The sequence below is a fragment of the Pelophylax lessonae genome (genome assembly GCF_965119305.1).
Source record: "Pelophylax lessonae genome assembly, chromosome: 6".
NCBI classification, from domain to species: Eukaryota; Metazoa; Chordata; class Amphibia; order Anura; family Ranidae; genus Pelophylax; species Pelophylax lessonae.
In genome coordinates, this window is record NC_138773.1 from 247,257,172 (window position 1) to 247,269,297 (window position 12,126).

The 12,126-nt window shown below is 44.4% G+C and overlaps 2 protein-coding genes across 2 annotated transcripts in view; both read left to right on the plus strand.

The window, feature by feature from the left end:
• Positions 1 to 6,833, plus strand: part of LOC309558867 (intelectin-1-like) — a 62,612-nt gene extending 55,779 nt beyond the window's left edge. Inside the window, exons 5-6 of the mRNA XM_082261954.1 lie at positions 4,367 to 4,470; positions 6,625 to 6,833. Of these exons, the coding sequence (XP_082118080.1) occupies positions 4,367 to 4,470; positions 6,625 to 6,777 (257 nt within the window). The 3' untranslated portion in view covers positions 6,778 to 6,833. The remainder of the gene's footprint in view (positions 1 to 4,366; positions 4,471 to 6,624) is intronic.
• The window catches only part of LOC309559096 (intelectin-1-like), a 113,381-nt gene that overhangs the window by 57,605 nt on the left and 43,650 nt on the right, over positions 1 to 12,126 (plus strand). The gene's annotated exons all lie outside the window — the stretch shown is intronic.

A 12,126-nucleotide genomic window follows, 5' to 3' on the forward strand; every position in this document is an offset into this window, starting at 1 on the left:
ATGCTTCCGACAGCCGACAGCGCATTTTCGGCCGAACAGAATCTGTCGTGCAAGCATTAAAATGTTTGTATGCCGACACCAGAACGGCCGATTGTTCGCCAGTCAGTACAGAATTCGGCCGACAATCAGCAGATTTGCAAGACTGGGCATGCTCAGAAAAGAAAAAACACACGGAAAGTTAACCATCACATGACATCACTTCTGCAGTCGTCTGTTGTTGGCCGACAAAATTTGTGTGCAGTCTTTTGCAGTTTTCAACAGACAGGACAGCCCTGGACAAAAGACGGCCGATCGGTCGGCCGACGATCGGTACGTGTGTACGAGGCATTAGTCTAAATGAAAAAGCCACTTTGTGCTCATGCTGAGATTATTGAAAGCATTTCTTATGTGTGTTGACTTGTAAGAAACTTGGATCATGGATGGCCAGCCAAACACTCATTCATTAGTGAACTGGTGATTTTGGTTTAGGAACCAACAGACCCAATTAATTACTTTGCTGGGCGTTTCCTATACTGGGTGGGTGTAGTTTAACCAAGGTTATATAAAGGGATGTATGAGATCATATCATTTGGCCTGTGGAAGGGCCACAGGTCTTTATGTCCGAATTTGCTTTTGGGGGGGGGGTGGGTGGTGGTTTGCTGGCATGCCTAATGATCCATATTGCAGTAAGTGTATTCTTTTGGATGAATACTTTTCATGCTCTAACTGTTTGGTATAGTTTTTGCAAAGTGTGTCTTTATGTACTCTATACATGTTTTTTTTTTATTTTCATGCCTCTGTGTAGCTGTATGTTCTACTGATTTGATGGTATTTAAATGGAAAGACAGGCTCATGCAAACAATTAACATAAAAGTATGTTGGGTATGTTTAATGCTTAATACTAAGGTGTCTACAACTTATTTTGCTTGACTTTTGGATATTGTAAGCTCTATCTATCCATCATATGTTGTATCTTTTTGCACTGTAATTTGAATAAAAATTACTTGATTTGGGGGGCATTTCACATTTCACATTTCACATGCTTGCTTGAGTGATTACTGATGTTTTATACATGTTCAATAAAGCTTATTCATTTGTACACAGCTCCTGGTTTTTTGTTTTCTTTTCTTATTTGTCTAGATGTAATTCAGATACCTTTTGTGTCTATTGAATGTAATCAATTTCTTGTATTTTTTGTGTGTGTGTGCAATGGCCGTGCAGTATGAACATGGGTAGGGTTTCTCCCTTTACTCCAGCAAAGTGTGTATGGGTGTGTGTGTGTGTGTATGGGTGTGTGTGTGTGTGTATGGGTGTGTGTGTGTGTGTATGGGGTGTGTGTGTATGGGGTGTGTGTGTGTGTGTGGGGGGGGTGTGTGTGTGTGTGTGTGTGTGTGTGGGGGTGTGTGTGGGGGGGTGTGTGTGTGTGGGGGGGTGTGTGTGTGTGGGGGGGTGTGTGTGTGTGGGGGTGTGTGTGTGTGTGTGGGGGTGTGTGTGTGTGTGTGGGGGTGTGTGTGTGGTGTGGGGGTGTGTGTGGGGTGTGGGGGTGTGTGTGGGGTGTGGGGGTGTGTGTGGGGTGTGGGGGTGTGTGTGGGGTGTGGGGGTGTGTGTGGGGTGTGGGGGTGTGTGTGGGGTGTGGGGGTGTGTGTGGGGTGTGGGGGTGTGTGTGGGGGTGGGGTGTGGGGTGTGGGGGGGGGGTGTGGGGTGTGGGGGGGGGGTGTGGGGTGTGGGGGGGGGGTGTGTGTGTGTGTGTGTGTGGGGGGGGGGGTGTGTGTGTGTGTGTGTGGGGGGGGGGTGTGTGTGTGTGTGTGTGTGTGTGTGTGTGTGTGGGGGGGGGGTGTGTGTGTGGGGGGGGGGGGTGTGTGTGGGGGGGGGGGGTGTGTGTGGGGGGGGGGGGGGGGGGGTGTGTGTGTGTGTGGGGGGGCTAAATTTTAAGAAAAAATTAAAGTGTTTATGTATATATTTAGCTAAAAATATATAAATTAAGGAATAATACCAAATTTCCCTTCAGCCTCTGTGGATGAATGTAACCAAAACATTTAATAAAAAAATCACTAAAAATGATTACTAAATAAAAGATTGCTACAGCGCTCACTCGCCTTTTTAGTTGGTTTAGGTCAGTGATGATGAACCTTGGCAACACAGGTGTTTTGTAACATTTCCCATGATGCTCACCTACACTGCAGAGTACATGAGCATTTTGGGAAATGTAGGGCAAAAACATCTTGGGGGGGGGGGGGGGTTAAGGGTTACCATCACTGGCCTGGGTAAAACATTTCCAATACATTTTAGTTGTCTGTGTGCGCCATTTTTAAAATAAAGCAAAATCTCTTTACAATAAATTGCAAATGGCACATTGGCGTTCGCCCTGGACCAGAAATGACACCACATTGGCTTGCACACATTCCAGCAAGTGGTCACAATCAACTGGCTAATCATGTTGAGGGCCACTTTCAGCTGTGAAGAAATGGCATTCATATGCAAATTAAGTGTGTGTGTGTGGGGGGGGGGGGTCTGTGCTTGTAATCAGAGCATTGATTACCAGTGCAGACCCTTGGGGGATGCCACTAGAGCCACCAGGGATGCCCACCCATGCCACCATTGATGCCAATCAGTGCTCAGGGAACCTGTTAGTGCCCTCCTCATCAGTGCTGCCCATCATTACCATCTTTCAGTGCTGCCCACCAGTGCCAATCATTGCCCATCAGTGCCACCTATCAATGCCCATCAATGCTGCATATCAGTGCCACCTATCTGTCTATCAGTGCTGCATATTATTAGTGTCTCATCAGTGCCTGCCAGCGCAGCCTCTTCAATGCTCGTCAGTGCAACAAAAAACATATTGATTTACCAAATTTTATTACATAAACAAAAAGCACATTATTTTAGGGGTCAAACATTTAGGTGTTCTTTTTGCCAATAGAAAAAAAACCTTGCAGTGATCAAATACCACCAAAAGAAAGCACTATTTTTTTAATGAAAATACTGTGATACATTTGTGTTAGGTACAAGGTTGCATGACCGCGGAATTGTCATTCAATATGCAACAGTATAAAAAGCTGAAAATTGGCCTGGGCAGGAAGGGGTGTAACTGCCCTGTAAGGAAGTGGTTAACTATTGAAACATGGGAATAAATATTCCAGGGGGGTAATCATGCTCAGCTCAATGGTTCAGTGGTTAGTGTTCCTGGCTATAAACACTGAGAGCATGAGTTCAAATCCCAAGTGTGCCATCACCTTCCTAAATTTTAGACAGCTATAAATAAATACTGAAACTTGGCAAATGCATAATTGCACTCTGCACATATGCATGTTTGTTTCTTGAATATACATGGCCATTGACATGCAATTTTAGGTGATGTAGCCAATGTATTACTATGTGGCCAAAAAAAATTATGGCACACAGGGTGTTATCATGGTCTGGCCTTGAACTCATGACCTAGCAATCTTTAGCTGTGAGCTTAGCCCACTACACCAAAGTGCTGAATACAATCAGATATGCCTGAAAGTTTCAGATGAATAAAGAATGAAGACTGCTAATTAGACAGCTGTGTAGTCTGCTATTAGAAAATCTAAAGGTTAAAACACATAAGATACATAACTATACCTTAAAATTAAAATAAACCATAATAGATGACATTGCTGTGTAATAGTGATTCAGAATAGACAAATTTCCTTTTATGAAAAACACAAAGGGAATTTGGCTAACTCCAAACTCAAATTCAGCCTAAGTTAACTCCAAACCCGAATTCAGTCTAAGTTAACTCCAACTCCGAATTCATTAAAGCATCTAGTTGATGGTTTAACTCCAGCCACTTACCTAATTAGGATGCAATGAGTTTAGGCTGGAGTTATTTCTGGAGAAGTGAGCAGCTCTACTCCAAACTTATACTGAATTAGGCCCTATATGTCTGAGAGCCGGTTCACACTACTCCGACTTGGGACACGACTTGTGTGCCCTCAAGTCGCCCCAAGTCTCTTGTCATCACAAATTCAATGTAAATGAATGAGAGCCGTCTTAATATGCACTACTGAAGTCGCTCTGACTTTAGAAAAGGTTCCTGTACTACTTCAAGGCGACCTCTGTCCGACTTGTGCACATAGACTTCAATGGGAGTTGCCTCCAAGTCGGATCCTTATCTTATTTCAAGCGACTTGTTATCAGACTTTCCAGGAAGAAGAAAAAGATTAGCCAGGCATTCCCCACAGACAAAGTCGCCTATCATTTAAGTCTCTTCAAAGTAGTGCACAAGTCTCTTCCAAGTCGCTTACAAGTCTCTAAACAAAGTCTCTCCTTCAATGGGCGACTTTCTGGTCGCGGTAGTGTGAACCGGCTCTAAGTGATACTTTGGATGCATAACAACTCTGACATCTTAAACTGTCTTTTGCAGACCTCATCCCTCCTGGCTTTGTCCAATTCCGAGTAATCAACAATGAAAAAGCAACGTTTGCATTATGTCCCGGAATAAGGACTACTGAATGCAATCCTGAACATGTAGGTTGTTACTAGTGGCCAATAAAAACTCAATGACAGTGAGTGACAGTCTTAGTGAGCTTCTATGAAAGCTAATAATCATTTTGTATCAGAAATCTTTTGCTGTCACAGTCCTTTTTATTAAACTACCCTCGGTTGCTGAGACTGTTTCATACATTTTCACAAGTACCAGTAAAACAAATATTTGCCTAGATATTCAATATTAACTATAGATCACCAAAACTATGATACCTTTTAGGTTGGAGATTAGTGCAAGTAAACCCCCCCCCCCCTCCCACTAACCCTCCATGTAACTATAACAAATCTCTCTGCAACTCTAAAACGATCCCCACCCAAACCCCCCCTCCCCCAACTAACCCTGCTCGTAGCATGGGTGGGTGGGAAGGAAAAAAAATGGTTTGATTCCCCCATCAACGGGGAGCTTTCCTAGCCGGCAGAACACAATAATTACTCCTATACTCCTAGAGGCTATAGCCACCGGCAGTAATCGAATATAAAAAAAAATCCCAACAGGCTGGTTATACCCAAGTTGATCAATGGATCGACTTGGGTACAATCTGCCTGCCCACAAATGCATCAAATCTTGGTCAGTCCCTGCTAAGCCAGCCAAATTTTAATCCATGTAAAGCCAGCTTACCACTATCCACCTTGCACCGCTAACACTAATCATTATTTTAACACTTGGGGCCAATTCACAGCAGGTGTGGTGGGGCTGTATTGGGAACAGTCCCAATGCAAGAGAAGGAAAAAGAGCCTTGTCTTCTACCAGGCTAGTTCACATTATCACGTTGCAGTGGTGTGCACTGAAAAATCATATGGCAAACAGTGCTTACTTTTTGATATTTCAATAAAGTCCGCTTAATAAAAGAGTAACAGTGCGATGTGCCACAATCAGTGTATCGGCACTGTTGGCATCCTACCACTGCACTAAAATGCAGTGCTGGTGTGAATAGGTCCTAAATCTCCCTGTAACTGTACTACTAACCCTTTCTGCATCTCTAAAATGAACCCTTCCTGTAACCCTCACAATAGTCTTCCCTGTAAAATGTAATACCAACCTTCATACTGACTCTTCCTGTAGCCTTCCCAATAACCCTACCTGTCAGTTGCAGCACCAGCCCTCAGACTATGCAAATTAAAGAAACTGTTCACCTATTTTATTTTCCTGATCTGGCCACCTATGCATATTTGTGGCTACATTCTCCACTAGTAGTATAGGGGCAAGGTGATGTAGTTGATGTTTGGAGCAGTTAGAAGGCTCTTTCCAGATGAAGAAACATGAAACAATCTCCCCTTTCTCTTCTTTAGTGCTGGTTCACACCATATTGATTGGGCTGTGCTGAACAGCGTTGCCCAACACAGTTCCAACACATAGACAAGGCAAAATGCCTTGTTCCATATAATGGCAGTTTGCAGCATACGTCAGTGGTGCTTAATGAAGAAAAGTGCTGCATGCAGTACTTATTTTCAGCACAGCATAGCATAACACACCTGAGAATGCACCCCAACACTGAAAATTACAGAAGTAAAGCACAGCTTTCTAACTGATCCCAATCTTTCCCCTATGTAATCAGTGATCTCTCCCTATCATCCTCCTAAAGACTCCCATATACAGTTACACTATGGCTGCTTTTCGCCCACACCCTCCACCCCCTCATTCCCAACAAGCACACACACCTGCACACTTTTACAGTAAGTGGCTGAATTATCAAGCTATTTCCCCATTATTGGTTGCTATGTTGTTGCTGCCAGGGCCAAAGACCACTCAAAGCATGACAGGTGGGCAACAACATTTGCCCAGAATTTGCCCTATTCAAGAAGAATACAGACATTTGGCATGGATTTATATTCAGGCTAATCTAAATCTCTTACCTAGACAGGTTTGGAATGACAAGCCCAGAGAATGCTTTCTGTGCTTTTGAGAGCCATCATAATCCTTGTAGGATTTTGCCTTTACAGTAAAGATTCCTGATTGGCTTTAAACTGGTCACACGTAGCTTAGTGTTCTAGGCATTAAATACACAGTAGGCTATTTTGCAGATGGTAGTATATTTCCCAGAAACTGTCATTTTGGTCTCACCACAATGGCATGTTTATTTAATTTTGTCATGATAGTGATCTAACTGAGATATGATTTTCCTTCTTTTATTTCAGTATTGCATTGGAGGAGGTGGCTTCGCTCCAGAAGGGAATCCTAGGCAATGTGGAGACTTTGCATCAATGGACTGGAATGGTGTTGGGACACATACTGGTGCCAGTGCCAGCAAGGCATTAATAGAAGCCTCCGTACTGATCTTCTACCGATGAGACTCCTTATTTCCAAAATCAATACAGCCATTTTCTAAATGCATATTCCCTTTTCTCTTCTGCTTTCACTGTAATCACAACTTGATGCATTTTGAAGTCACTGCATGATGCCAAATCTTTAAAATTATTTGGAATGTGCTAGAATTGTATGGGGGGGGGGGGGGGGCGGTTCGGTAGAGAAGGAAAGGCTGTGTTTCATAATCATCACTGATTTAATCAGGAGAAATTCACCTTTGTAAATAAATAAATAAATAAATATATATATATAAATCTCTTTGTAGGTAAAAACATGTGCATTTTTTTTTTCTTTTATTAGGAGCTGATCACAGGTGCAATGCAGGACTCTTGCAGACTGTCAGTGTAAGCTGTCTGTTCGTACGTCGTATGGGCAGGCAGTTACACACTGACAGGAAGCATTAATGTACCAGGTAGAGTACTCAACAGCACCCTAGTTCATTGAAAACTACAAGCCGACAGCTGCAAAGGATGTCGTACTTGTAGTTCTCACAATTACAGAACTCTGTGAATAAACAACGACACCAGGTGGGTGGAGCCACTTTTTTAAAACTGTGACAGCAAGCGCAGGGAGAAGATCCTCCACTCAATGTTACAAAGGGGGATCGGGGGGGGGGGAGTAAGTGTAACATATTACAAAAGGTGAACTTATCCTTTTAATACATCTGATCGGTATTGTTTTTGTTTTTTTTTAAAGTGTATGTGAAGGCAATTTTTTTATGTTTTAGATAAAGAAGGGAAGGGTTAAACTACCTGTCAGGTGTATATTCCCATTTATGTCCCCACTGAGACAGAAGGAGTTGTCACTGTATTTATAAGTGTCAGGGAAATCTTCCAATGTGGATACCTGTTTCTATGATCATTCTCTAAGATGATGTAGCACTCACTGTTTTATTTAAAAAGTCCTATTATCTGTTCTGATGGTGATTTGACCTATAGCTGCAGCCAATAACTGAAGGAGCCACTGATGCCGAAGAGGGGAAGAGAGTCTTGGGGGTACAGGATATCAACAACGCCAGCAAGAATCCTCTATGCTCAATAGTATCTTGCCATAGGCTAATCAGTAGGCCAGACGGACAACTATCATTAAGTATCTTCAGCCCCTCAGCCCCTGTCACAGGCTACTTGTGGACCTTTAAGCTCAGACAGTTAATTTGACCTTGTGAACTTGGAATTGAGTAAGCAGGACTTTTCTTCAGCTTCCTTCCCTGGGCACTAGACCTGAAAAGAAAAGACTTTTGGACTTCAATCCTTAAAGGCAGTGGGCCTGGGGACCAAGACTGGACCCTTCACACACACCCCCTCACCAGACAAAGCCTGAGGGGGAAGGAACCCCCTAGAAGGTCTCTTTAAATAGTTTTTCTTCTCCCCAGTCTACACTGGCATAAACCCCTCAGTGATCTCCCAGAGCAGAATAAAGAGCAGAATAAATAGTTATAGATCAAAACATTGTATTCTTACACTTAACTACTGGAGAACACTGCCCAGTGACAGGCAGACGCAAATAATGTCCTTACTTAGGTTTGGAGGAAACCTAACAAACCCAGATAGTAACAAAACTTAAGCTGACTACAGCCAAGCTGCAAACACTAAATTTGGTTAGGGACACTCAAGTTTAAGGCAGAGCCCTTACAATGGCAATTCTGTTCATGTTGGAAAGATTTATTCTCACTCCAGGAGAGGAAGTAAAGGAAAATCTCCCCAGAAGAACATAAGCATTAAAAAATAACCTGGTGGCCTGTTATCTGGGAAGTGTTTGCTACTATCTGTAAACTTATAACTGAAATAAAGGCAAAATCACTTTCACTCTTGTGTTTGCTGTGGGATTCCTGGTAAGGGAGCACCGATAATTCAGCTGATTCTCAATTGTATACTATTCTTCTGGTGGGAGAAAGAACTTGCTAGAGTAGGAAAGTCAGCTTTTTAACACTTTTTAACCAGAGTATAGCATCAAGTCAATTAAACTCCTGGGATATTGATCTGGTCAGTTAGGTAGCAGAGGGGGTTGTTAATCAGTTTCAGCTGCTTTGGTGTTAATTAAATTAACAACAGGTGCACTAGATGGGCAACAATGGAACAACCTCCAAAACAGGAATTAATTTACAGGTGTAGCCCACTGACATTTTTTTCCCCTACTTATCTTTTTTGACAGTTTTTCACTAGTTTTGCACTTGGCTAGGGTCAGTGTCCCTACTGGTAGCATAAAGCGATACTTAGATCCTATAGAGGTTGCATAGGCAATTCCAACTCCTCCAGGATGGCACAGCAATACGTGCCATTGCCAGAAGGTTTGCTGTGTCTCTCAGCACAGTCTCAAGAGCATTGAGGAGATTCTAGCAGACAGGCAGTTACTGTAGGAGAGCTGGAAAGGGCCATGGATGTCCTTAATCTATCCATAGGACCGGTATCTACTCCTTTGTGCAAAGAAGAACAGGATGAGCACTGCCAGAGCCCTACAAAATGACCTCCAGCAGGCCACTGGTGGGAATGTCTCCACCCAAACAATCAGAAACACACTTCATAAAGGTGGCCTGACGTCCTCTAGTGGGCCGTGTGCTCACTGCCCAGCCCGTGGAGCTCGATTGGTATTTGCCAATGAACACCAGAATTGGCAGGTCCACCAATGGTGCCATGTGCTTTTCACAGATGAGACCAGGTTCACCCTAAGCACATGTGACAGTAGGCAGAAATGAGTTAAAAGAGTTTGACTACGCCCATAGGGCAGTCCCAGGGGGTATACTCCCACTTCCTGCTCTAGCTCTTCAGTTTTGTAGCAAACCTACACCACTGACACCTGATAATGGAAGGGACCAAGAGGCACTAAGCGCCCATGTAGAATTTGCCTTAACAGGGAACGGAGGATCCTGACCCTGAATGGAATAGGCCTGAACCACCGTCTGCCTAATCCATCCGGAAATGGTCGCAGCAGACGTGGCCAGCCCCTTACAGCCAGGGCCGGTACGGGGCAGGCATGGTTGTCACCCAAATGATCTGGCCAAAGTTGTTGCCGACTGCCCCCGCCCACTGGTTTTCCCTCCACCTGTAGTGCTTGCTTCTGTATTTCATCATTCTGGGTCTGGTCTCTGCATTTTCCGACAGCTTCTGTTCCAGCCCGTGGTTCCACCCACTATCTGTAGCACTTCCCTAGACTTTGTGCTACAGGTCTGATAGGTGGTGGGCGGGCCGTGGGTGGGCCGTGGGCGGGGACAGAATCTGTCAGAAAATGCAGAGACTAGACCCGGAATGATGAAAGAATACAGAAGCAGGCACTACAGGTGGTGGGCTGGGACAGAAGCTGTCAGAAACTGCATTTTCTGACAGCTTCTGTCCCGCCCACCACCTGTAGTGCTTGCTTCTGTATTTCATCATTCTGGGTCTGGTCTCTGCATTTTCCGACAGCTTCTGTTCCAGCCCGTGGTTCCACCCACTATCTGTAGCACTTCCCTAGACTTTGTGCTACAGGTCTGATAGGTGGTGGGCAGGCCGTGGGTGGGCCGTGGGCGGGGACAGAATCTGTCAGAAAATGCAGAGACTAGACCCGGAATGATGAAAGAATACAGAAGCAGGCACTACAGGTGGTGGGCTGGGACAGAAGCTGTCAGAAACTGCATTTTCTGACAGCTTCTGTCCCGCCCACCACCTGTAGTGCTTGCTTCTGTATTCTTTCATCATTCCGGGTCTAGTCTCTGCATTGTCTGACAGCTTCTGTTCCCGCCCACAGCCCACCCACCACCTATCAGACCTGTAGCACAAAGTCTAGGGAAGTTTTACAGATAGTGGGCGGGACCACGGGCGGGAGGAGAAGCTGTCGGAAAATGCCAAGACCAGACCCAGAATGATGAAAGAATACAGAAGCAAGCACTACAGGTGGAGGGCAAACCAGCGGGCGGGGACCGTCGGCAACAACTTTGGCCAGATCATTTGGGTGACAACCATGCCTGTCACTTAGATGCAGGAGGAGCCCCCCTCAACACCCCGCCCAGGGCAGGTTCCCCCTTCGCCCCCCCCCCTGTACCGGCCCTGCCTTTTCGGTTTAGGATGAATTGTCTTAGAATATATTTACTGAACTGATGGGCTCTTTTAGTACCAAGTCTAAAACAATACAGCATCTGTCATCCCATACCTCAATCAACAGAAATTAGCATGTTTTCTGTCCATTTGACAGGACTACAAAGGTTGTACAATACCAAAGAGAACTGATTATTACAGTGCATGTAGCTTATCCACTTGCCGACCGCCGCACGACTATTTACTGCGGCAGTCAGCCTCTCCTTGGCAAAGCGACGTAGACCTACGTCGCTCGCCCATGAGCCTGTAGGGGGGAGCGCGCGCCCCTGGTGGCACACTCCCGCCCCCGCTCGTTCCCTGCCTAGCCGATGTCCGCTGGCCACTCGCAATCTTCCACAGGAGAGGGAGAAAGACAGACGGCTGATGTAAACACAGCCGTCTGTCATTCTCCCTGGTGTAATCACAGAGGCTATGCGATCCTGCTATGTAGGATTGTATGTCTCTGTGATTACATCACAAGCCACGCCCCCCACAGTTAGAATCATGTCCCTAGGGACACACTTAACCCCTTGATCACCAATAAAGTTAACCCCTTCCCTGCCAGTGTAATTTTGACAGTAGCAGTGCATTTTTTTTAGCACTGATTACTGTAGTAATGTCACTGGTACTCCCAAAAGTGTCAAAAATGTCAGTCAGGGGTCCGATCTGTCCGCCGCAATGTCGCAGTCCCGCAAAAAAAAATCGCAGATCGCCGCCATTACTAGTTAAAAAAAAAAACAATAAAAATTACATAAATCTGTAGTAGGAAACAAATTTGCTTAAAATGTTAAAACATTTTGATTTTTACTTTTTTTTTTGAGAATTCCATATACAAAACGTGAAAAATATTGTTATTTTTTCAAAATTGTCGCTCTTTTTTTGTTTATAGCGCAAAAAATAAAAATTGCACAGGTGGTCAAATACCACCAAATGAAAGCTCTGTTTGTGGGAAAAAAAGGACATAAATTTCATTTAGGTATAGCAACGAACGACTGCGTAATTGCCTGTTAAAGTCACGCAGTGAATCGCAAAATAGGGCCTGGTCTTTGAACAGCCAAATCCTCTGGGGCTAAAGTGGTTATAGTTTGGGTAATCTGAGGGTATGGGCATCTGACAGGGTGCCAGTGGATTATTTTTTTTAAGTAATGTTTCAGCTTGTCATGCAGGAGACAAGCTTATACCACTGCAAAGCTGATCGGGTACTGATCAAAGAAGCCCATCTTTATATCTTTATCTTTGTAGATCTTTGTAGATACACTGACAGAACTTTAATCCAACTTGGGTTAT